The sequence below is a fragment of the Hemicordylus capensis genome, chromosome 6, assembly GCF_027244095.1.
Source record: "Hemicordylus capensis ecotype Gifberg chromosome 6, rHemCap1.1.pri, whole genome shotgun sequence".
In the NCBI taxonomy this organism is placed as follows: domain Eukaryota; kingdom Metazoa; phylum Chordata; class Lepidosauria; order Squamata; family Cordylidae; genus Hemicordylus; species Hemicordylus capensis.
Window position 1 is genome coordinate 155,551,607 of NC_069662.1, and position 27,226 is coordinate 155,578,832.

Here is a 27,226-nt window from a genome sequence, read left to right on the forward strand (position 1 = left end):
GGTTATGGTCAGTTGGAATGCAACTGTTACTGGTCGGAAGATGTTCTTGATTATAGAGGAGAGGAATCTATCTATCTATAGCTTATCAGGCAGGAGTCTGCGAAGAGAGGGGTCATGAGGGAGGAAAGAGCCCCTTTGGGAGGAGACTCCTGTTGTGTGAATTAGATGAGGAAACAAAACCTGTTAACTCAGGAAGGGAGAGAGGAAGAGGGGGAGAGAGAGAGAAGGGAGGGGAAGAAAGACAGAGGGGAAGAGCGAGTGGAGGAGAGAGAAAGAGAGAGAAAGAAGCGAGGGGAAGAGAGAAAGAAGGAAGGGCAAGGGATGAGCCTGAGCCTGTCAGCGGCCAGAGGGCAACAAGTGGCCATGACAGTGCCTATTGGCAGCAAGAAAGGGCCCAAAACCACTGCTGCTGTTTGGGGCTACCGAGGCCATTGGCAGAGGCAGGAAGCCAGGCAAGGGACAGGCCCGGGCCTGTCAGTGGCCTGAGGGGAACGAGTGGCCATGGAAGTGGCGGCAGCAAGGAAGGGCCCGGTCAACTGCTGCTGCTCCTATGGAGAGGAGCAGGAGTGGGGCTCAGGTGAGGGTGGAGAGGTCTCTGGGGATAGGGGGCTGCAGCTTGGCCAATAGGCACCAGCAATGCTGCAGCCGCAAATGAGAGGGGGAGGGGGGAATGGAGTAAAGGGGTGGAGGAGTGACCAAGAGGGTTGAGGGAGATGGAAGCAATGGGATGGAGGAGTAGGAGTGCGGCTCAGATGAGGGTGGAGAGATCTCTGATGTGAGGGGGGCTGTGGTAGGGGGTTAGGGAGCAATCAAGTACTAGCGCACAGATGCTCTGTGCGGGTTGAGCTAGTTGTTTTTATTATTTTATAAAGCTTTTAGGAAAAATTCAACATGAGGGTGTACACAGTTCCACCGACACACAAAACAGACCAAAGGGGGGGGGAGTTTATAACCCAGCTGATCTGCTTCACAACAGTATGAAAAACACAGCACCTACCCTCTAAAATAAGTTAACTTCTTCTCCAGCATCAGAAATAGAAGGAAAAGCACCTGACTATGGTATATGGGAGGTATTAAGACTCATGAGCTGTATCCATCAAGGTCCTGACTAGCACTATTTTCTAGAATCAGAAATCTAAGAAAAGCCTACCAGTCACAAGAGCCTATCATATCCAAACATGAAAAGCTATTTGACTCTTGATTTCTTAGCACATGGAAGACACCACCAGAGCCTTGTTTTCCAAAGATTTCTCAGCAAGCACATAATCTTAAATGATGTTCTTCTGGGATATGAAAGCTGCCTGTTCTTCATTTTATGGATCCACCAAGGCCCGCCCACCCTGCCCCTAAAAAAAACCTGCCCTGCCCTGTTGTATAGAGTACTGCAGTACTCAAAAGGTTTAGTCTCTAGGGTTTCTGAAAAGTAACCTTCCAACTGACTCATATCATAATTGATGACAAACCAGAGATAACACAGGATCAATCTTATAAGCAGGCCTGTTAAAACACACACACACACACACACACCAATCTTTTGCACTTGCCTGACTTTTGGCACCATCATCCGGTGCTGCACCATCAGTGTGTGGCAGATGGAGGCCATCAGAGTGAAGACTTCTTCACTAGCTGAATCTCTCCAAACCATGTTTAGCAGAGTGTTTGTCTGCTGCTTTGTATCCAGTTTTGAAAGACACTCCTCTGTTATACACTGGACTGATATTCTTCCATCTCCCTGTAAAACAACAGAAAGCCTTTTTAACATTTCCAAGTCACTGTTTTGGATATAGAAGCATTTTTTGAAGACCACAAAAATATGCAGAACTCAAAAGACAAATAATTTATTCCACCAACAGCAGCAAACCATTTTAAATGGCTTTAGAAGTTTGTCTCTATGCTTCTGAACCCCACAGTACTCACACAAGGAAACAATGCTGGCCTGTAGCTGGCTGAGTATACCATTGAAAGCTGACCACCTGCAAATCAGCAACAACTCTGCAATCTGCCTGACCAGCATTCTGGTCATTCAAGGTAGGGAAAGTGTAGCCTCTGCACTGAGAAAATATTTATATTGTCCCTTCTAGTAACACAGTGCTAATTCATTAATATGGAAAGCTGCCAGGAAAATCCTAAAATAGTTTAGTACCATTCTGAAGAATACATCTAGGTACATCAAAGTACATCCACAGTTTGGTCCCCTCCCCATCACTCCTGTAACCCCAGAAGCCTTTCAATTAATTTAAATGGTCTTCAAGCAAGCTGAATTCATTTTACATGTACACCAGCAGATATCGACAATGGATGCCTTTAAGCATTTGTTCAGTCAAATGTATATGTTTGATCCTGATTTTCAACATATTAGGCCTGGATGAGTAAAGAAAGCTTTAATGTATCAGTTACCTAAAGTATGAAAATCTTGATTTCCTACAACGCATTGACTCTTGTTCTACAAAGCTTTCAACTACTTTCTTGGTAAAATTACTAAATGTTACTTACCAAGTACTCTAAACTTCTTGGTAATCTATACTAAGCAATTATTGCAGTTCATATAACTTTTGCATTTTGTTTTTAAAGTATGGGTGAAATCCATGTACACATCCTTCCCAAGCACAAATGCAAAGGATTTCCACTATACATGGGCAGAAGGCAAAAATTCCTCCCAACAGCACCTCCTTGTACTGTTAAACGAAGTCTCCTGACTCAGGAAGGTGGCTTGGGTGGAGGGGGCTGCTGCAGAAAAGCTTAAAAGCTCCCCACTAAGCTTAAAAGCTCCCCACACACAAGCCGAGTAGCCATTTGCATTGCCAGTCTGAATCCCAACTTGCATGAAGCAGTCTAAGAATGAGCTTTTAAGCTCCCAGACTCGAAGACAGGTCTTAATAAGTCAGTGATCTTCACTATTTTCCAAATGGGGCCACTTTGGCAAAAAAAACCCCAATCAAACCACAAAGCCTTCAGTGAAAGCCATTTCCCAGGGTGCTGACCTCTGCACAGTACTGCAGAGAGTACTGTGCTGGGAGAACCCTTTAAGAGAGTTGGAGCCCTCTCTTAAGAGCTCTTGGAAGGGCTACATTTCCCAGCACTCTGTGCATGCCTTCCAAGATGGTGCAGGGGCTCAAACGGGCTCTGTTTCTGTGAGAGCCTGGCCTGCCCCCCCCTCCAGTGCTGGGCAACGTGCAACACTGCATGATGCCGGGGTGCGAGGCAGAGTATTCAGCTTGGCTGAAGCTGCACACAGGCCCAAACAAACGAACAGTCAGGGAGACACACTTATGACTGATGGGGGTGGCCACTAGCCCCCAGGCATTACAATGAATAACAGTGCACTAAGTACAATTATCTTTCCAGTTTACTTGAATATTTCAAAGCAAGATTTACAAAAGCACAAATGAGAAACTTAATCATAAAGGCTTAATAATTCTCATAGATTTGAACTGTTAAAGCAGATATTGAAACTGCAACAGTAGTAACCAGTTCATCCTTTATGTTGTAAAAAAAAAAAAAGTACCTCCTAGTATATGCTCTAATGCTAACATCAGTAGCTTTAAGATCTGTTCACTACCTGAACTGACAAATCAGACTTCTATTTATAAATCCATAGTGAGGCTTTTATATACAACCTCACTAATGATCTTTCTGAACAGCCATTAAATCCTTGCTCCCATTAGAATTCCATTCTCTTCCTCAATAAATCACAGTACATTATGTAGCCACCTGTGAAATGTGCTACCAGACTGCAATTGGCATGCTTAGCCATAAAAAAGCCATTGCAAGGCAGCCTGCAACAAAACACCTGGGAATGAAAACACAATCCTCGTATATGCACTGTTCAAGTGTGAGAGAGTGTATGTGTGCACACGCGCGCACATGTGCACGTGTACCCACACACAGACCTTTAAATTGTCCGCTTGTGAATGGGACCAAAGCAAATATAAGGTAAGAGGACTAATATTACCATTGCAAGGGGGGGGGGGAATGAGGAAAGAAATGAGTTATAGCAGAACAGGCCTACTCTAGCTTGCATATTGCTGTTGTAGAATTTCTTCAAGACCACTTTAACACTTACCGTCATGGAAGTCATTTTACCAATTTCTCCATCCTCATCTTCAGAGTCGCTGGGTGAATCTTGACAATCTGAACCTGATGTAGATACAGGTAACTGAGAAAGAAACATCTGGAGTACTCGCAAATACACAAGTAGCCCTTCTTCTGAAAGGAGTCCTATAGTTAAAAGAAAATATTACCGTTAAATGGATTACCTAGAAAACACACACTTAGTAAAGATCACTTATGAAGAATAAATAGGTTTACCGATAAACTCACTATTTCAAATTATATTCACTCTGTAATATGCACTATGGTGATCATCTCTCTCTCTCTCTCTCTCTCTTTATTTATTTCTCCCAGGGGTGCCATGGAATGTGCATCCCGGCAAGCCATCTGATTGGCTGGGGAGCAGGCCAATGGCGGCAGTGGGCAGGCCTGCTGGGACTGGTTGACAGGCACAGTGGGAGGCAAACAGCAGCTGTGGAAGCCAGCGGTGCGCCGCAGAACCAGTACTCGGCCCCGGCTGTGGAGGCAAGGCAGCAGTGGGCCCGGCCGTGGCGGTGCAGCAGTGGGCCGGCCCGCTGGAAATGGCTGGCACTGGGAGGCAAGTGGCGGGCTGCAGAGCCGGTACTCGGCCCGGCAGCGGGCCTACGGGCCTGGCTGCAGAGGCGAGGCAACAGCGGTGGGCCCGCGGCGGAAGTGCCTGTGGAGCCAAGGCGCCTGTGGGAGATAGGGGCAGGAGGGAACCGGGCGGCAGAACTTCCCTGTTTGCCGCCAGGGAGGAGGAGGAGCGGCGGCCTTTTTGGCCGCCCGCCACCCGGTAAGGAGGGCCTGGCTTGTGGCAGCAGAGGTAAGGTACTCAGTGCGGGGAGGGGAGGGCAAGAGGGAGGGGAAGGGAGGGCAGGAGAGAATTGGGTGGGAGGGAGGGAGAACAAGAGAGAATTGGGTGGGAGGGAGGGCAAGAGAGTGGGGCGGGAGGGAGAATGGGGCAGAAGGGAGGGGGAGGGGGGCAAGAGAGTGAACGGGAGGGAGGGAGAATGGGGCAGGAGGAAGGGGGGGGGAACAGCCGGCCCCAAAGAATGCACAGATGCTCTGTGCGGGTCAGTTAGTTTGTATATAATGTATTTGGGGGTAAAGGTAAAGTTGTGCCTTCGAGTCACAACTTTGTCGACTCCTGGAGACCACAGAGCCATGTGGTTTTCTTTGGTAGAATACAGGAGGGGTTTTCCATTGCTGCCTCTGAGCAGTATGAGATGATGCCTTTTAGTGAATTAAGTGTGGTTGATAGGCCATGCAACATACAGATTTGTAATATCTTGAGAAATTGAGCACACTCTCTCTCTCTCTCACTCCTAACAGTCATGATTGACAACAAACTTTAAAATTCAATACAAATGAACGCTAATGTTGAAAACCAGAAGGCAAGCTTAAAAAGAAACAAAGCATTTTTCACTCTCTTTTAATTTTGCAATTCGGGTTTTTCACAGTTTGAGTCAACTGATGAAATTGCAAACATTTCTACTGGCCAAACCTACTCGTGAGGATAATATGTGATAATGCATTATGTACATCACCCCTGAAGCCCATGAAGGAAGGGCACAAATGTAACAACAACAACAACTAGCTGAACCAGACGCACAGCATCTGCGCCTCTAGTTCTCTTCTCGGCTTCCCTCTCGCCCTCCCTGCCCGATGGCCACTGCTCGGCCATTCCCCTGACCAGCAGTTTCTTTTCCCACACCCGCCTGTCCCCATCGCTATCTGGCAGCTGTCACGAACTCCCACGAGAGCTGCCACACATGGGATTAGTGACGGGTACGTTTAAGAGAAATATCTATATAAATAATAATGTCTCTGTAAAGCACCTACATGTAAGAAATAAGAACAGCAAGCATCAACAGGCTATTTCAAACACAATATATAACATATACTTTAAATGATTAAATATGTTTTTCATACCTAAATACGTTTCACCAATTGTCAGAACACAGTAAAAAAGCCATGGAGCTTTTTCACTTTTTCGTGAATGCCTGTTTTCTGTTAACAATAGTGCATTCAGAAAGAGTTCATAAGGGAAACAGGTCTGCACATCTGCAAGTGCTGGAATGATGAAATGGAATATCTGATCTGTAAAAGGTGCTGCCAGGAACTCTTCTGTAAAAGCAGCAAAAATCTGTTGCCTGCAGCAGATAAAGAAAGTTTTGTCTTTATAGAAATGGTAAACATAGCTTTTCACCAGTACATCCACAATGTGATTTAACTTACAAGTCTGAACATATATTTTACTCATCTATTAAATTGTAAAAGTTCATTTCATTATTTCTATATTATGCCACTTGTCAGATTATTTAGAGTGAACTTCTGTCCTTTATATTACAACTGTTTGTCTATTTTTCTTTGACTGAATAAATGGGCAGAAAAGCACTTAGAGGTCATTTTAAGACTAGAAGCCTCTAGAAAGATTTAGTAATTCTACGGAGCACTACAGTAAGCAGACACTCAACACTAAACTAATGTGCACATTTGCCCAATTCAATCCATAGGAACAGAAAGGAGTCCTGCACTTACTTGGCATCTTCTGGACATGAACTATAATTAAAGTGCAATGGCTTCAGAACATTCTCTAGCAATATTTTTGCAATAGGAACCCGAGAGACATCAGAATATTCAATACTTGATGGAAGCTTGTTATTTATTAGCAGATAAAGGGACCTGTAGTATCCTGAAACAAAAACACAACCTAAGTATGTGTGCCTATTTTAAGGTACAAATTAATTTTTGAGTAAGTACTTTAATCTATGCCAAGGATCAGACAACTGCAGTGTGAGTGTGCACACACACACACCCCATCCTTGTGCCATCCCCAAAACCTACAAACTGCAGTATAAGTGGGCCTAAACCCACATTGCCAGATTCACTTAGATTTCAAGCCGTATAGAAATTAAACTGGGGGGAAACAGGAAATGCAAACTGACTAATCTAGTTAAACATATCCAGTAGTAGTTTTATTTACAAACACAAAACGGTGTTAATTAAAGCACTGGCTCTTCAAGCACCTATCAAATTTAATCTTTCATAGGCCCAATATTCTATGAGTTCATTATCACAAAAAGGAATTCCTCTAGCTTATCACAAGGAGTTAGTATTCTCTAAAACAAAATGCAGAAACTAGGTGCAAAGTGACAACAGTCTGTCGAAAGTTAACAAATAACTTTTTGCAAAAACTAGCATGTTTAGAAGTTAAGACATCAAGGTATATACTTCACTTAACACATTGTAATGGATGTGTTAAAACTGCCGCCCTGTAACCAGAAGGTTACAAGTTCGATCCTGACCAGGGGCTCAGGGCTGACTCAGCCTTCCATCCTTCCGAGGTCGGTAAAATGAGTACCCAGAATGTTGGGGGGCAATATGCTAAATCATTGTAAACCACTTAGAGAGCTTCCAGCTATAGAGCGGTATATAAATGTAAGTGCTATTGCTATTGCTACATGTGGCTCAAAAACAGCTGATAGTAGTTTCATGTTCAAAATTCAATACAATTCTGAAAGTCAACAATTACACTAACCTTTCTGAATCACATAGTGCAAGATTTGTTCAATAACTGATGCAACATAGTTAGCATCTTGTAAAACAGGCAAATAGGTATTCTCAGACGAAAATACTTCAAGCATCCTCATGGGAAGTGCAACATTCAGACTGTCATCATTGCAGTTTTGCAGCAATCTGCAATGAAATAAAATCTGTTATTCAACCAAAATCCCGCCTAATACAACCCTAATAAGCAAACAGTGAAATGAGTTTGCACACTTCAGACTTATGAAGGAAACGTAAATTGTGATCCCTGATTGCAAATGGTCACAGAATAAGTGTGTACTGGTAAAGTATAGGAGTTTCTGCCCTCCCACCAGTAATCCACTCCAAGGTGCTCTGCTGCTGCCCATACAGCAGACTGGAGTCAAAGACATCATGCTGATCATTTAACACATTGAAGAGACATCTGCAACCTTAAGTGAATTACTTAAGCAGCAGGTCCATGGTTTATTCTGCAGCATCTTTTAATTAATTTATTTTTACCTGCAACATAGCCCCAACAGCCTTTTTATCTGGAATAGGCATGTAAGTTTGTCAGGGCCATCGAGCTGCTTCACAAACTGATAATTTTGTTTAATCAAGTTTTGACATATCCATATCTGAAAGGAAGAAACAAGAACATCAACCAACTTAAGTGCTACAACATTCTTTAAAATGTTAATGCTGTTTTTTGTGTGAAATTGAGAGTGATGGTCTTAATGGTAAACGCATGCAGCAAAACAGGGAAGAAAAGGCACTACTCTGCCTTTCCGTCAGGGGTACAGCAAGGTTAGAGTAGGCCCTGAGACAAAAAGAGATGTTGGGCCCCTGCCCCCACATCCCATGGCCTTCTTTTTCAGAAGGGCACAAGGGCGAGAGCACAGAGCAAGCTTTGACCTAGATGGCAGACTCACCTCCTTCGAGGTCCAGGGATATCCCCCCGCCCCGCAATTGCTTAATTGTGGCTATAAGCCCTGCCTCCCCTTCCCCTCCCAACAAAGATCCCCAAGTAAAAGATTTCTGCCCATTATTTACAAGAACATTCGTTATTCCTCCATATGCAAATGTAAAAGGCTTCAATAAGCCTTTTGCGCGCGCACATTGCGTGTACGCTTCACGTCTCCGCGACGTGCATGCCTACAAACAGACCCATGTGCTCCCACTGTTGCCGCCAGCCCTCCAGCCACCTCGGGGGAGATACAGCCCCTCATGGCCCAAGCCGCGAGCACGCCCCTTTCCCTCCGCCGCCCTAGCACTGCAAGAAGCACCTCGTCCTTGCCCTCCACCAGCGGAGCGCACGCGGGGCCCAGCGCAAAAGACTCGCCGCCACCACCACAGCTGCAGTTACAGCAGCCCTCTCACCTTCCCGTCCCGGGGCTGTGGGACGCACACCCACCTGCAGAGTCTGCCGATGACCTCCTTCTTGGAGGAGATGTGAAGCGCGCGCAAAAGGCCAGTTCAGATAAGATGATCAAATCAGGCAAGCCACTGTTTTCAGTGGTATCTAAATTGGGCAAATTACAGTTTGCCTGAACCAGGTAGGAAAGTGGAGCACATGAGGTGGAAGGAGGGAGCACACACAACTGAGGCAAGGCCTCAATATCCAAACCATGGTTTGGCTTGTGAACTGTGAACTGAACTACTTGTGAACTGAACTAGTGTCCAAGGGCACACAGGAGAGGGGTGGGTTTTTTCTGGCTGACAGCATCATGCCCGATATCTCCCCCATTCAATTTGGGAGACTTTTGTGGCGATTCTTTGAGAAGGGGGGTGGATGCCTAAAGGCCATTCTATGCAAGAGGAAGCAACCTAAGCCACTCACATACTTCTAATAACTAAAGCAGTTTAAAGTTTAAAAACATTCAAGAAACTGAAAAGAATCTTCTTAGTCAAAGCTCAGTACTTACCAAACGCTTAGAATCTTCATTATGTCTATAGAAAAACAGAAGCTGGCGCACCAGAAGAGTCAGGTTTGCTCCATTGGCCGTGGAGAAACTTCCTCCAGATTGTGCTAAATTAGCACAGTGATCAAATTCACTCCTCTGAATGGAATACTTAAATTAAATAATAAATTAAGTTACTGAAATAAGGACACACAAGCAGGATTTCAATATACTAATTTGAAAATGTAATTTACTAAGTAAGTCACAAAATGAATAATTGCATGAGTTGAAATTAGGTTCTAACAGAGCAAACATATGCATGTTTACTTGGAAGTATGACCCACTGTCCCAGTATGCATAGGACTACACTGTAAAGTTTCCTTCAACATCAATATTTCAATAAACGAGGTTTGTGCTTATACAATCATAAGATTGGCTTATATATTAAGATAGTAGGATCAGACACCAACACTCAGAGTTTGGGCATGGAATTTCCCATAATTTTAAACATAACCCGATCTAGAATTGCCATCATCTCTACATATCAGCTCCATATATTCTATGGAAACTGAGGAACTCTCCAAACTAGAATTTCAAGTGAAGAACTGAGATTCATTTTGAAAGCCAGATGAACCAAGAACAAGATCAGTTCACAGGTAAGAATTTTTAGTAGATTTACATTTTATTGCAGTATTTACTGCATTGATGTGTTTCCCCCAAAGATAATACTAGCATCCATATGAAGATGCTCAGGTTCCATCATAATGCATATTACTGCACTTTTATAGAGACCAGGGTACAAAGGACAAGTGTAGAGTTCCTTCATGCCCCCAGCATCTCCAAGACCCAGTCCCTAAGCATCTTGAAAACCAGCTTCCAGAGTTTCCCATGCTGCACCGACATGATGCCCAACATACAAGCTATGGGCTGTCAACATGGCTATGAGACATAGACCCTCCTCTTCCCCACTGAGCAGGAGCAGCTTTCAGGCACCCAGCACAGGAGATCCACTTGTGGAAACTTGTTTCAGCACATTAGTAGGACCACGGGATCTGGACCAATGTCCAACACAATAGGAGGAGGGCTGCAATAGTGACAACAGCAACAAACAGACTGCTGTCATTGCAATCTACTGCACAAATTCAAAGTTCTTAGAAAAATTAAATCATGCAAAAAATGCCTACTTGATGTTTTCTGTCCCTGTACCCCCGTACAAAGGATTGGATGATTATTGCATTTTTCAGCCTTCTCCTTTCTTCCTAAGGAGATAAGACAAAGGTCAAAATAAAATTTGCTGCATTGTAGATAATAATTTTTAAAAAAACAACTTACAGACATTTTTCAAGGAAAGCACTTGTGAATTCCCTGAATACACAGGCTCCTTCAAAAGATATTTAACATCTGCATTAGTATAGACCTTGTGAGTTCTTCTTTAGCTCTAGGAGCCAGAAAATAGACAAAATTACCAGATTTAGTGAGCTACTGTGAAGGAGGAGGGTAAATGGGATGCTCTTTATCCTCTTTTCAAGTAGCATAGTTCGAACGGAAACAGGGCTGCCTGGGACAAATTGAGATTTTGGTAAAACAACTCTGCCTCTAAATACCCTAGTCTAGGCACCACAGTTATGTTTCTAAGCACCATGGCTTCCTGGCACCTGGGATCTACCAAGTTCTCCATTAGTATTGCAGATAAACACAAGTGGCAGAATAAGAATTGTCACAGCTCAGTCCATTTTGTACCTACAAAGCATGATACAATGCAGTAGCCTAAGCAAATCTAGGGCCATGGAACCTTTATGCTTAAAGACTTTGAACCATTCTTCACCCTTCACTTACATTTCACACACACACGCTTTGCTACCTATTAAGAGCAAGGAGCTTTTTTCAAACTGTACACTGATGTCATGCACTCTCCTTTGCTATTACTAGAGTTCTCTTTGTTCTATGTACATCTTCAAGACTACCATACAATGTAATAAAGCATTTCTTGCAGAATCTGAGAAAATAATGCAGTTTGTTTCTTACACACACACACGTCTCTAAGTTCCTAACCCTTATGCTGAAGACTTAAACCAAATAAAACAGTATTTCCCAGACTTTTTCATCCTGAGAAATACTTATATTATAAAACAATGACAGTTGGTCACACTGCCCTCCCAACACAGACACACCTCCCCCCCCGCCTTTTTTGCAACAGCAAAGGTGCTGTGTAGTTTATTTGTTTGTTTTAGCTTGACTCCTCTGGCCCCCACATTGTCAGCTTCAAAAGTGCAGAGTTGACTGGTGCATTATGAGATGGATGAATCTGCTCCAAAAGCAAGGAGTTTAAACACCCCACTTTTGAAGCAGACTTAGAGTGACACCGGCCACTGTCCTGCAACCCACTAATGTGCTACAAAAGGCTAAAACAGAGGTTTGGACAGGGTTTCCCACTGTTCACAACATCAGCATACTACACAACTCCTTGTCTCTCCTAACTAAGACAACGACTCCTCCATTCCATATCCACTATCCATGTTTTTGCACAGCTGTCACTCAGAACGCTGACCAGAAACTTCCTAGTGATCTGGGGACCAGACAATGGAACAGATCATACAAACATATATGTGAGTTGGGGTTCCCAACAGAAAATGTAGATTTTTACAAGTTACCATGGCTGTATCTGTGAGGGACAGATATGTGAAGGAAAACGATGAAGACAACAGAAAGGGAACCAAATGAAGAAAGGTCTAGCCCCAGAAAGGGAAGACTACCAGTAAGTTTGGACTGCGAACACGGAAAACATTTTAACTTTAACCAAGAGGGGCAACAACTGATTTTTGGTATTGCACAACTCAATTACAACACAAGATAGTTACATTCCTCTGCTCCACAGGCACAGGTTTAATCCAATAATACATAATTGTCCTTTAGTGACCCATTAATTGCAAGGTGGAAGCACGAGGTCAACAATGCAATTCCATAACATTAATTTTTAAAAGCTGTCTGATTTTGATATTTTCTTCCATTACATAATATACAGACACATGTAATATGTTTAGAAGTATATCTGAGGAATAGAACAGAAACCATTTCTATGTATATGCAGAATCCTTGCTTTTAATGCACATTTTCTGCCTCAAACCTTAACAACTGCATTGCCTATAAATGAGCTGCCATTATTTAGGGCCAATAAACAAACCGTTTCCACAATCTTCTTTATATATAATTCTCTAAGACATACCAAAGAAGGGAGACTTAACAGATTGCTCAAACCATCGCACAATATCCTTAATTTCCCATACTAGCAAAATAATGCTCAGGATAATCCAATGCAGATTAGAGCCCTACATGGAAAGGGAAATGCCGGATGTTCAAGCTGGTTTCAGAAAAGGCCGAGCAACAAGAGACAGCATTGCAGAGGCACACTGGATAATTGAGAAAGCCAAAGAATACCAGAAGGAAGTCAATATGTGCTTTATTGACTACAGAAAAGCCTTCGATTGCATCAACCATGTCAAGTTGTGGAATATCCTTAGGAAAATGGGCATCCCAGAACATCTCATTGTTCTCATGAAAAACCTATATGCAGGAGAGGAAGCCACAGTCCAGACAGAACATGGTGAAACAGACTGGTTCCAGATCGGCAAAGGAGCAAGACAAGGCTGTATACTTTCTCCTTTACTCAATGTATATGCTAAACATATACCGAGAGAAGCTGGATTGGAAGAAGATGAGCATGGTTTTAAAGCTGGAGGAAACATCAATAACCTGTGCTACGCTGATGACATGATAGCTGAGAGTGAGGATGATCTGCAAACTCTAGTAATGAAAGTCAAGGAGCACAGTGAAGGAATAGGAATATAATTAAATGTAAAGAAGACTAAACTAATGACAACGGGTACAGCAACCAGCCTCAGAACTGACAATGAAGACACTGAAGTGGTGAATAGCTTCTGCCGTTTAGGATCGACCGTCAACAGTAAAGGATCCAGCAGTTAAGAAATATGCTGCAGACTAGCACTTAGTAGGGTAGCAATGAAGGCCTTGGAAAGGATATTTAGATGCCGTGATATGTCTACACCTACAAAGATTAGAATCGTTCAGACAATGGTTTTCCCCGTGATACTCTATGGATGCGAAAGCGGGACTTTGAAGAAGCAAGATAGAAAAAGCATTGACGCTTTTGAACTTTGGTGCTGGAGAAGACTTTTGAGAATACCATGGACAGCCAAGAAAACAAACAAATGGATCATAGAACAAATCAATCTAGAATTTTCACCTGAGGCACAAATGACCAGGCTCAAACTATCATACTTCAGACACATTATGCAAAGACCCATCTCCCTTGAGAAGTCTATAATGCTGGAGAAAGTTGAAGGAAAGAGAAGAGGACGACCAGCAGCGAAGTGGAAGGACTCAATTACGACAGCAATAAATGCACCACTGAGAGACCTTAAAGGCCAAGTTGAAGACAGATAATCCTGGAGAGAATCTATCTATGTGGTTGCTAGGAACCAACATCGACTTGACGGTACTTAATCAATCAATCAAGACATACCCGTGGCTAATCCCATGAATGGCAGTTCTTGCAAGAGTTCAGAGAGCTGCCGGATAGCCACAGGAGGGGTGGAGGGAAGAAAATGGTGGTGGCGGCAGCCAGCCGGCCAAAAAGCAGCAGAGGCGGGCAGGAGAAGAAGCCAGCGCTCAGCCGGCCAGAAAGCGTGGGTGGGGGTGAGAAGAAGCCAGCTGGCCAGCCAGAAAGCAGAAGAAGCCGGAGCCTGGCTGTCCAGAAAGCGGCGGGGGGAAAGGTGGCGGACAGAAGAAGCTGGCACCTGGCCAGCCAGAAAGTACCGGGTGGGTGAGAAAAAGCCAGCCAGCCAAAAACCGGGGGGCAGGGGAAGGGAGAAGAGGCCAGTTGGCCTACCTGCCAGAGAGTGGGGAGTGGAGAAAAAGAAAAAGGTGGTGGGCCAGCGGGGGAAGAAGACAGCGGCGGGCGGGTGGGCCTGCTGGAGGCACAGATGCTCTGCACTCGGCCCAGCTAGTTATAGTTAATCCAGTTACAACAACTGCATGAAACCCAACCACATCATCATCACCACACTCTGCAGTACTGGGAATAATAGATTCATAATCACCGATTCCACCAGTAAACATATGTACTCTCTCAAGTATGGGCAGCACTGCACATAACTGTATCCAAAACTGCCTGTCAAGGTTGCTGAATCATCACACCCGTTCATGCAACTCTGAAAATATTGACACAGCACATACCACTTTAGCAGGGCAAACCGATCATGTGAATCAACCCTTCCACTGATTTTTGTTGTTGTTGCTGAGTCAGGATTAGTATACAAGCTAGGAATTTTAAGGAATCATATTTGCATTGATTCCTTAAAAATCAATTGCCATTTCAGCAAAATGGGACTTCAGCAATATATATATAATACACACAGGTATACCCACAAACACACACACCCCCAAACTATTTTAAACTTCAAAAATTCAGCAGCTACAAAAACAGTAAGGTGGGCTGAAGAAGGAACTATTCCAATAGTTTTGTCAATACATGCAGCCTAAACCTAATAGAGCAAATAGCAGTTAAGGGAAACGTCTGCACTGACTCTACCCCACTGCTAATGCTAAACTAGGCTTCCAGTTTAACCAGAAACTTAAACCATAGTTTAAGGTTAGTTTCAGATTCTTGTTATGCTTTTTCACAGCTAATACAGTGAAAAAAATAAAATGAAAAATACTGAACACAATTTCAACTGGCAATGCCTATTTTATAAGGGTGTACTTATATCATACCTCTCGTTTCCGTCTTTCCTCCTGCGTGCGGTGTAACAAAGATGCCTTTTCCTCCTAGAAAAGAACAAACATGATGCACTGCTTTCATCTGAATAAAATGTATTTGGATTTTTTTGTATAAAGGGAAATATCGCTGAAAAACAGGCATTTGCTTTGAGAAGAACACATCTACCACTCAGTGTTAAGCAGGAAACTTGATGCATCTCCTCTCTGTGCTTGAACCCAAGACAAACAGTTTAACAAAACAAACGTATAATCTTGTCTACTGTCTACCTCATGGTCCTTGTTACCAATATAAGTATGTATAACTCTTCCATTTCTGATTTTAAAATAGAGTTATTAATGTAATGTATTATTGAGTCACACGCAAATCAACCAAATCAATCAACATGGACTTATTCCAACTTAACAGATATATGCATGAAATCCGCATAAATCTCCACAGCTAGGGATGAGAAATACCCAACGGAAAACCTGGCAAGCGGCTGCCAGTCTATGTAGACAATACTGAGCAAGATGGACCAAAGATCTGACTCTGTTTAAGGCAACTTCCTATGTGATTTCCCTCTACATAGAAGAGTGTCAGAAATCAGTATACAGAGTAGAAATTAAGCCATGCATGTTACCCAGTAAATATATGTTGCAACTAGATTACTTTAAGTTCATGCAATGGCTTCTCTCTAAGAACCATGTAACCAGTTAGCATTTGTATAGCACTTTGAGCGCGCAAAGCATGTCCTATTATCTTCTTGTGATCCTTACAGTAACCCTGTAAGTTAAGTATTATTGCCCCTGGGGAACTGAGGCTGAGGGGAAGTGGCCTGAGGCCATCTAGTGAGCTGATGGCAGCGGCAAATTTTAGTATGCTCTTCCATCCTCAAAAGGATCCTATATGCATCCCCTATACCCATCTTGTAATCAAGCCAAAAAAACTTACCCGCCCACAAGTGTTTGTACTCGCCTGTTGCAAGAGTGTTGGATTATTTCTCTCTTTTACCATTTTTTCACCATGCCTCTGTGGGCAATGGCAGCTCAAGCTGTGCTGATAATGTTCCTGGAAGCCAGCGTGTGCTGGGCACTACTAAATAGAATACGCCAGGAAATGACACTGGTTCCCTAATCAAATCAATTGGCAGTAGATGCATAAGAACAGCCCTGCTGGATCAGGCCCAAGTCCTATTTAGTGCAGCTTCCTGTTTCACACAGTGGCCCACCAGATGCTTTTGGGGAGCCCACAAGCAGGAGTTGAGGGCAGACTAGTAGCCATTGATAGACCTGTCCTCCATCAATTAGGGTTGTGCCTGGAACCAGTTCGGAGGCCCTTTATGGACCTCTGAACCGGTTTAAAAGTCTGGCGGTTTGGCCAGTTCGAAGGTGGGGAGGGGGCTAACTGTGCCATTCAGCGGACACTTCCGGACACTTCCGGTCCATGATGTACCAGGGCGGCAAGGAGGTATGCTGCCACCCCGTGGGACCGATTTTAATGACAGCACTGGTGGGGGGAATACGGCAGCGGGGGGGGGGGGCAGGGAGAGCCAGTCCTTAAAGCTATCCCCCCTCACCTTCGAACGGGCAGTCATTGGTTCTGTGCACATCCCTACCATCAATTTGTCTAAGCCCTTTTTAAAGTCATCCAAGCTAGTGGTGAGTACCACATCCCATGGCAGAGATTTCCATAGATTAATTGTGCGCTGTGTGAAAAAGTACTTCCTTTTTTTCGAAGTACGGTCCTAAATTTCCCAACGTTCAGTTTCATGGGATGGCCCCGGGTTCTAGTGTTGTGAGAGAGGGAGAAAAATTTCTCTCTCTCCACTCTCTCTAAAGGTGAAGTTGTGTTGTCAAGTCAGTGTCAACTCCTCGCAACCACAGAGCCATGTGGTTTTCTTTGGCAGAATACAGGAGAGGTTTACCATTGCCATCTCCCACAGAGACTGAGATGACACCTTTCAGCATCTTCCTATATCGCTGGATATAGGTGTTTCCCATTGTCTGGGAAACATACCAGCAGGGATTCGAACCAGCGACTTCTTGCTCCCTAGGCAAGTTACTTCCCCGCTGCACCATTAGGTGGCTGTCCTCTCTCTCTCTCTCCTCCATGCATAATTATATATATCTATATCTATCTTTATCATGTCTCCCCGTAGTCACCTCTTTTCCAAAGGAAAGAGTCCCAGATGCTGTAGCTTTGCCTCATAAGGAAGGTGTTCCAGGCCCCAGATCATCTTGGTTGCCTTCTTCTGCACTTTTTTGAGTTCTACAATATCTTTCTTAAAATACAGTGTCCAGAACTATATGCCATACTCCATATGTGGCTTCACCATAGATTTGTATAAGGGCATTATAATACTAGCATTTTTATTTTCAATCCCCTTCCTAATGATCTCTAGCATGTAATTGGCCTTTCCCACCGCTGCTGCACATTAAGTTGACATTTTCAACAAACTGTCCACCACAACCCCCAAATCTCTCTCCTGGTCAGTCACCAACAGCTCAGCTCCCATCAGCACATATGTGAAGCTGGGGTTTTTTGCCCCAATATGCATCACTTTACACTTGCTTACATTGAACTGCATTTGCCATTTTGTCACCCACTCATCCAGTTTGGAGAGATCCTTTTGGAGCTCCTCACAATCTATTTTGGATTTCACTACCCTAAATAGTTTGGTGTCATTCAGAGCGTACAAAAGAAAGACAGTGTGCGACATTAATTTATGGAATTCACTGCCATTTACCTGAATCCAAGTATTTTGAAATTAGAAATCAGGTGGTCATCTTAAATTCAGAGTCTTGTTTCTTTTGAGTAAATGCAGGTATAACCTGTATTTAATCTCTACTTTTTAAGGGGGGGGTCATCTTAAATTCAGTGTCGTCTTCAATTCAGGCAAATACGGTAAGATGGGGAGATAGCCACGGGCTCCAACAAACTCATGAAGGACTGACATTGGGTTCTAGCATTATGAGGATAGGTTCCAGTATTATGAAAGAGGGATAAGCAATTATCTAGCCACTTATGCATAGTTTCATAAACCATTTTTGTGTCCCACTTTACTAAGGAAGGAGGGACTTAGTAGCTATGCTCAAATAGATCTCATGGTTACAAGGTTCTTATAGGGAGCTTCCACCTAATAAACCAGTTTCCTGGAAAACACAATCTGTGGAAATAAAAGTGAAACCATATTTACAGAGCTTGTAAGGAAGCTGTAAGAGGGTGAGAAAGTGTGAAGGAATCTACCTATAAATCTTCCAGCTACCTTGGATCACAGTCCTGTATTTATGCAAGTTTTCAGCTGGTACACACAGAAAACGTTTCAGTCCATACAAGATACCGTTGTTTTCACCAATGCTCCACACATGATCTAGGGTCAACGTTTGCATTGCCTTCTCCCGCGCAGTCTGAGATGATGCCTTTCAGCATCTTCCTATATTGCTGCTGCCCGATATAGTACCTGCGGGGATTCTAACTGGCAACCTTCTGCTTGTTAGTCAAGGCATTTCCCCACTGTGCCATCAGGTGGCTAGTGGTAGCAAGCATGAGTTGTCCCCTCTGCTAAGGGAGATTTCATGTGAGCAGTGTAAGATATTTCCCTTAGGGAATGGGGCCGCTCTGGGAACAGCACTTGCATACTTGTATGCAGAATGTTCAAAGTTCCTTCTCTGGCATCTCCGAAGTAGGGCTGAAAGACTCCCACCTGCAACCTTGGAGAAGCCCCGGCCAGACTGGGTAGACAATACTGAGCTAGATGGACCAATGATCTGGTCCTTCCTATACAGCTTCCTATGTTCCTATGAGAACTTTTTGTTGAAAAGCACCATGTACATATTTTATATTATATTATATTATATTATATTATTACTATTTATTTACACAGTCAGACAGGTGTTATTGACTGGTTTCTTTTATCCAGACATCGAGTCCTTCCCAAGGAACTGGGATGGCTGAATTTTATTATCAATGTTGTTGCTGTTATTATTATAGATATCGTCCCAGAATATAGGCTGTTCCCAGTAAAGTTGCTTTTTGTAATTGGCTGATGGTGATTTCTGTGGCCCCTATGGTGTTGAGGTGCTCTTCAAATTGTTTTGGAATTGCACCTAGAGCGCCAATTACTACTGGGATTATTTTGATCTTTTTCTGCCACAGCCTTTCAATTTCAATTTGTAGATCTTTGTATTTGTGATTTTCTCTATTTCTTTTTCTTCTATTCTGCTATCCCCTGGTATTGCTATGTTGATTATTTTAACTTGTTTTTCTTCTCCTTGACTACAGTTATACCTGGCGTATTGTGTGGCAGATGTTTGTCTGTTTGTAGTTGGAAGTCCCATAATATTTTTGCATCTTCATTTTCTACCACTTTTTCAATTGTATGGTCCCACCAATCGTTGGCTATAGGTAGCTTGTATTTTTTGCAGATGTTCCAGTGTATGATCCCTGCTACCGTGTCATGCCTTTGTTTGTAGTCAGTCTGTGCGATCTTTTTACAACAGCTGATTAGGTGGTCCACGGTTTCATCTGCTTCTTTACAAAGGCGGCACTTGCTGCTTGTTGTGGATTTTTCAACTTTTGCTCTTATTGCATTTGTTCTTAGTGCCTGTTCTTGTGCAACCACTATTAAACCCTCTGTTTCTTTCTTCAAGTTGCCATTCTTAAGCCGTTGCCAGGTCTTGGTGATGTCTGATTTTCTGGTTATATTGTGCAAATATTAACCATGCAGTGGCTTATTTTTCCATTTTTCTGCTCGTTTCTTGACTTGTTCTTTCTTGTAGGCCTGCTTTCTTTCATTGGTGTTGAATAGTTTCGCGTTATTGACCATTTTCAGTGCATCTTTTTCACTGTCCTTGATATATTCTTCAAGGCCTCTTTTCTCCTGCTCTACTGTTTGATGGACTTGCAGCATTCCTCTTCCACCTGAGCTGCGAGGGAGGTATACCCTATCTACATCACTGCGGCGGTGCAGAGCATGATTGATGGTCATTATTTTCCTGGTCTTATGATCTAGCATCTCTAACTCTGCCTGGATCCAGTCTATTATCCCTGCAGTGTATCTGATAATAGGTATAGCCCAAGTGTTTATGGCTTATATGGTGATCCCGCCACTGAGTTTGGACTTTAGGATTTTTCTGACTCTCCTGATGTATTCACTTCCAATTTTTCTTTTAACTTCAGTGTGTTGATGTTGTTATTGTTATTGCAGATCTTTTCCAGAGCTAAATCTGACAGTTTACTGGGATTACTTCCAAATATACACAGGATTTCAGCCTTAGTCTCCAAGAAAATTACCTTGCTTAGTATCCTTGTATGTGTATAGAGCACAACAAACTGAAATCTTTCTCTGATCCCTAAGCAGATAATTTCATAGTGCATGTGAGATCCATAACTGAAGGTTTGGGATTAATTCTTCTAGGTTCTATAAAGGCTATATTTTGAATGTCATAGCAACGATTTAGTATGACAAGAAATATATAAATTTCAAAATAGGAAACTTGATTTAAATCAGTCATTTAAACTGATATTGTATTGGTGATTTAAAGTTGCCTTGATTTAAATTAATCCACCTAAGCAACAATGGCGCAGCGGGGAAATGACTTGACTAGCAAGCCAGAGGTTGCCGGTTCAAATCTATATCAGGCAGCAGTGATATATGAAGATGCTGAAAGGTATCATCTCATACTGCGCGGGAGATGGCAATGGTAAACCCCTGCTGTATTCTAGCAAAGACAACCACAGAGTTCTGTGGTTGCCAGGAGTCGACACCAACTCAACAGCACACTTTACCTTTAAGCAACAATGCCTGTATGAACCAGACTGAAGAATATGAATGGCATAAGTTGTTGAGCCTAATCATTTTTTTAAAAACTAGGTTGATAAAAATTGATGATTATTTGTTCATCCTTCATTGCTGAAGGGAAACACTTATTATGGCAGGCTGTAAAAGAGACCCCATTTGGGAATATTTTAATGAAGCTCCTGTATGAGTAAGAAAGGCATGCATGCAAAATGCAAACAGTGCAACAACAAAATGCAAGGCCTGGCTGCTTGAAACAGCATTGTGAAAAGTGTGTACCTACCTTCTAAAAAAAATCAAACCTACATATTGGTTATATTAGACAACAAGAATGTACCTTTATAGAAAATGATGATTAAATAGTGATTAAATCATTAAAACTGAGTCCTTCTGTGAAGCAATTTAAATCAATTTGATTTAAATCAAATCAACCCACTTTTTAACTGGAGTCTTGCGCTTCCCAATATGTAGGTTAAACAAACATATTCAGGCTACAATCCTATGCACAGCCAGTTATGCGAAAGCTCACTGGCTGACATCCTGACTATATTCACTAGAGGAAGTCCTACTGAAACTCCTGGGTAGTACTGCACTACTGAGCAATATGTCAGTCACTGACATATCAGTATTAGGGATGTGCACGGAACCAGTGGGGGCCGGTTCGACAGCGGGGGTGGGGCAACTTTAAGGGTGGGGGAGGGTGTACTCCCCCCCTTGCTCCGTCTCCCTCACCAGTGCTCAGTTTTCATCAAAGTCCCTCAGGGCAGCAGCGTACCTCCCTGCTGCCCCGTTGCCCTCTTTACTGGAAGTAACCGGAGGTACTCGATGCACCTGCATGTGCTCGGCACGTGGGCACACTGCAATCTTCGGGTGCGTGAACATGCATGAAGGTGCGTCAAGTACTTCCGGTTACTTCCGGTAAAGAGGGCAACGGGGCGGCAGGGAGCTATGCTGCTGCCCTAAGGGACTTTGAGGTAACAGCACGGGCAAGGAAAACATGGCACGGGGGGGGGAATGTACCCTCCCCCAACCTTAAAAGCAGACACACACTAAATATCGAACCTTTGAACTGGCCAGTGTGCGAACCTGGTTCGTGCACATCCCTAATCAGTACGTCAGTCACTGATTTTAAATCTTAGCATTGTGGTAAATAGCAGATTTTCGTAATCAGGATGGCAGTTTAAACCTGATTCATGGGAATAGGGTAAGCAAAGCCTGAATGGGACCTTTTCTAAGTATATCATCATACTAATACATCATACTCCACATTGCTGGATTGTTCTTTAAAATCCAACAGTGGTTTCAATGCCATTTATGCCTTCATAATCTGATGCCAAAATATGTAAAAGACCTAAAATACATTCCTGAAAGGCAGGCCATGCTCTGTCAATTGCCACTTTTATACATTAAGATTTATTCTATCTCTAGTGCACAAAACAATGTAATACCATGTACGTGATCTAATGAGCATAAATGGCTTTTAGCCATCAGATGCATCCACAGAAGGAGGCAGTTCCTCCATAATTCAGATAAAGAGCTACAAATACTTAATATATTTTTGATGTGCATCTGATTCATTAAGATGTGCCTTAGATAATCCTGCACAGCAAAGTGTATGCTGTGGTATTTATCACAGACTAGATCAATATATTCTTCAAAAGCCTCATTTGATACATTTAATATCAAATCCTTTGGGTACCCTACTAGTGGGCAAAGCAGCATCTTTTGAAAGTGATGGCTCTCATATTTAGCAGGGGAAGAACAATTATTCCAATTCATCCCAGCTCAGTGTCCCTCCCAGTGGCTATTGCAAGTGTCCTCACTTTTTTTAAAAAAAGTTTGTTAATTTATTTGGAACATAGAAATATCTTCTCAATCCTTTGCTACATAAACCACTTTATGAATTTATTTGTAGAAAAGCTGTATACAATTATTCTAAATATTTTCAATGGCAGAAAAAAAATTGCAAAATCAAAATGTTTTCATTCTTATTAATTGATATAATACTTTCAGCATGGAAATTAGCTTTACAATTTTATTTCATTAGATCTTAGATTTATCACCCGGACATCTTTAAAGCAGCCTAATCAGTTCTTGATTTTAGGTCAACTTCAATCTTAAAGGATGAGCAAATATTAATACGCATCAAGTTACCATTACAAACATGAGCAATGACTGGCTTTTAATTGCTTTGGCAAACCTGTTTCTATAGAACCTATGCATAACAATCCTTTGAGGAAGGTAGGTATTGTTACTCCCATTGCAGACAGGAAACTGAAGCTGAGAACCAGTGATCTGCACAAGGCCTCTAAATGACTCCAAGACAGAAAAGAGATCTGAAATAAGGCCAAGTTCAATTGTGCTACTGTTGAGTCATGATACTTAAAAAAAAAAAAAAAAACCACCCAAAGAACTTTAATCCATAATATATAAAGTTACATTATATTATTTGAAGTTACAGGTGCATTAGCGCCTCGTTTCCAATGAATATCCTTTTTTAAAAGATTCTGGAAACTATAGGTGGCTGCTGTACTGCATATGGACATTTTGGGTGGGTATCCTGGTAATACATCAGTATCAAACAGATCTCTCTTTCAATTAGAATGTTGGGAAGAAAAAGAAAGAGAAACCTAAATTCAAGGGGAAATCCATCCATTGCTGTCCAGTATGTTTGACACATCCAGCTTGGGCTTTTCTTACATAAAAAGCAACAGATATTGAACTCCAGTACTATATAGGAATCTAGGCACTAAATTCCTAAGCAAACCCCCTCATTCAAGGTCGCTATAACTTTCCCCCTACGTTATACAGTAGCCCTATGCAACATGGCCTATTCATTGCTCCTTACTGCCTCTGGCCTCCCTTGCAACAATTTACATAGGTGTCACAAGTGTGACCCGATAACTCACAAGGAGACTCTTGCAAAGTTGCATTAGGGAAACCTGGATAAGTGGGCCAATGGTCTCTCTCTCTCTCTCTCTGTGTGCAGTGTGTTGTTAGTGAGGATTTTTGCGCCACAAAACATGCCCATCCAGCTTCTCTTTTTAAACTCTCCGCACAACATACTCTAAAGCAATCAGCCGCAAATGAATTCCCTCTCCAGGACTTCCCCATAACAACAGAAACAGAAGCAGCATGTTGCTGGAAGACACCGGGAGCAATTAAGGGCCTCGGTCCTAGATCTGGAGGAGTGTTTTGGTTTGGGGGGAGAAAGCAAAGGATAGGTGGGGGGGCATGAGAATAGGGGGGAGGTTTCCTTAGATACACCTTAGTCACGCCTGCCTCGCAGCAGGGCCCCACCAAGCCTCTCTGGGTGCAGCGATCCAAGTTAGGCAGGGCGGGGGGTGGGGGAGAGGGTTCAGAAGGAGGGGAGCAGCCGCAGGGAGAGGCTGCTGCAGGAGGCGAGACAAAGCGCAGGGCTCGAGGGGCTTACCTTCTTGCTGGCTCCTCCAAGAGACACCTTGGGCCTGGTTTTGAACTCCCCTTCAAAGCTGAACATGGTTCCTCCAGCTTATCCACCTCCCATCTAGAGAGCAGCGCTGCTGCCTCCTCCTAGGCGGGCGGGCGGGCAGCAGGGAGCTGCCGGTGGAGAGCGAGGCGGGGGCGGGACGGGGAGGGGGGGCAAAGCACCAGGAGGAAGCGCCAGCTCCAGCCTCACCCCTCTCGCCCCACTGCTGCTGCAGCCTCCTAGTGCCGGCAGCCGAGGCTCCCTCCACCTCCGCCGCCGCCCGAGGAGGCTGCCTCCTCTTCCCAATATGCTTCCCTTCCGGGTCTCCTGTCCAGCAGCCGCGGCTCAGTATGGTGGGCGTGAGGGGCAAAGGGGGCTCGCTTGGGGGGGGGGAGTGCCTGACTTGCGAGTGGGGGGGGGGGAAGGATCAGCCGGTTCCTGAAAGAAGATGGCCGCCGACTGCAGCTCTCTCCGCGCGCTCCCGCCTCGCAGACGGCCCGGGCGCGCTCGCGGCTCGCGTCCCCGGCGCGCGCCCACCCAGTGGTGATGGAGAGGATGGCAGGGGTGGAGCCTCTGAGGCGGCGGGGCGGGGCTGGAGCTGTGGGTCCGGCTTCCGCTCTTTCCTAGCCGCCTCTTCTTTGCTTTCCCTCAGCCCAGCCTTCTTCTGGCTTCAGCTAGGCTGGCGTGTAGGGCTGTCTTCCTCCTCCTGGGGAAAGGGGGAAAAAGCCTGGTGAAGAAAAGGCTAGAGAGTCGTCCGCCTGCTTCCTCTCGAGCAGCTGCCATATACTGAGTCAGAGCATTGGTCCATCTAGTTCAGTATTGTCTTCACTCTCTCAGCGTTATCTTGGAGAAGTTGCCAGGGAGGGAACTTGAAACCTTCTACTCTTCCCAGAGCGGCTCCATCCCAAGGGGAATATCTTGCAGTGCTCACACTTCTAGTCTCCCATTCAGATGCAACCAGGGCAGACCCTGCTTAGCTGTGGGAACAAGTCATGCTTGCTACCCCAAGACCAGCTCTCCTGCCTATTCATTGAGGGGCAGCCCCAAAACAGCAGCTGGGTTTTAGAAGGAAGATTTTTTTCCCCAGCCCCCTTTGAGTGAATCCAAAAAGAGTGTCCTTGTTCGGTTTTCAAGCCTGCAGCTGTTAGTTCGGTTCAGAGAGTGAGGGAGGTGGGGAGAGTCAAGACAAGAGTTTCATGGGCTGTGTGGTGTGCTGTTTTGAGACGTTTTATCATTGCATGCAGCCCCTCATTTATCTGTTGTCCACTCAGCAAAGGGATCACAAGACCATGATGGGCCTATCCACCCCTGCCTCACTATTGTTATTATTAATTAATCATCCATCATCATCTAGCTCCTCTCTATTGCTTTTCAACAACAACAACAGTTCTCAAAGTGGTTCACATAGCGACAAGAATGAGAAGATAGTTCCCTCTCCCAAAGCGGCTCACAGAAAGAGCCTAAAAAGAAACACAAGGGAGACCCCCACAGCCACTGGGTGCTATGCTATTTTGTGTGGGGGTGCATGCCACTGAGATGGTGTGTTGACTCCTGGCAACCACAGAGCCCTGTGGTTGTCTTTGGTAGAATACAGGAGGGGTTTACCATTGCCATCTCCTGCACAGTATGAGATGATGCCTTTCAGCATCTGCCTATATCGCTACTGCCTGATATAGGTGTTTCCCATAGTCTGGGGAACATACTAGCAGAGATTCGAACTGACAACCTTTTGCTCCCTAGGCAAGTGACATCCCCACTGCACCATTAGGTCTGGTGATGTATATAGCAATTCTATACTGGACTGAATACGGGCTGTTACTTCCCCCTCCTCAGAATGAGAGAGACCTGCCACTTCAAAATGCCCCTCTTTGCCCATCTGGCAGGGGCAAAGTCTTTATTCTTCTCTTATGGCCTTGTCACCATGAACAAGGGAAATAAATCGGAGCAAGGGGATGGGGCTGCACTGTAGGTCAATAGCAGAGCATGCTTTGCATGCAGAAGTTTCCCATTTCAATCCCTGGCATCTCCAGGTAGAGATTTTTTTTTAAAGTCTTAAATCTGGAGGGCTACTGCCAGTCAGAGTTGGCAATACTGAGTTAGTTGGGCCATAGGTGGATCTGACTTGGTATAAAAGAGCTTCCTATGTGCCTCTATTTCCTATGATCAGAGCGTACCCAAGTAGCATATGTAAATGTTGACTGGGGCCAACTTGATCATCAAGAAGTCTCATCTGTATCACAGCCATACACAGAAGCTGTATCCTAGGCCACCCAAGACCTTGCTTGAGCAACAGTTGTTTCCTGGTTCTTGGCTTATTATTTATTTATTTATTACATTTATAAACCGACCCATCCAGAGGCTCTGGGTGGTGTACAAAAACTTTTAAAAAGACATAAAGCCCACAATTAAAACAATGCTAAAACAATATAAAAACAATTCAAAAATGATTAAAACTATTTAAAACCAATTAAAATACTTTTAAAAACAACAACATTTTATAAGCCTTGGATGGCCAGGCCAAATAAATAGGTTTTTAGAGCTCTCTTAAAGGCTGACAGCGAGCCTAAACTGTGAATATCTGCTGGGAGTGCATTCCATAGACCAGGAGCAGCAGCAGAAAAGGCCTGGTTCCAAGTCGCCACCAGACGTACCTGTGGCAACTGGAGACGGACCTCTCCAGATGACCTCAATGAGCGATGGGGATC

General features: G+C 43.8%; 1 protein-coding gene across 1 annotated transcript in view; it reads right to left on the reverse strand.

The window, feature by feature from the left end:
* Positions 1 to 24,901, reverse strand: part of UBE3C (ubiquitin protein ligase E3C) — a 92,250-nt gene extending 67,349 nt beyond the window's left edge. The window contains exons 1-10 of the mRNA XM_053262578.1: positions 24,507 to 24,901; positions 15,291 to 15,344; positions 10,685 to 10,759; positions 9,525 to 9,671; positions 8,122 to 8,237; positions 7,613 to 7,770; positions 6,613 to 6,766; positions 6,004 to 6,224; positions 4,064 to 4,218; positions 1,545 to 1,732 (exon numbers count right to left, since the gene is read on the reverse strand). Coding sequence (XP_053118553.1) covers positions 1,545 to 1,732; positions 4,064 to 4,218; positions 6,004 to 6,224; positions 6,613 to 6,766; positions 7,613 to 7,770; positions 8,122 to 8,237; positions 9,525 to 9,671; positions 10,685 to 10,759; positions 15,291 to 15,344; positions 24,507 to 24,572 — 1,334 coding nt within the window. The 5' untranslated portion in view covers positions 24,573 to 24,901. The remainder of the gene's footprint in view (positions 1 to 1,544; positions 1,733 to 4,063; positions 4,219 to 6,003; positions 6,225 to 6,612; positions 6,767 to 7,612; positions 7,771 to 8,121; positions 8,238 to 9,524; positions 9,672 to 10,684; positions 10,760 to 15,290; positions 15,345 to 24,506) is intronic.
* Positions 24,902 to 27,226: the final 2,325 nt, after the last annotated feature.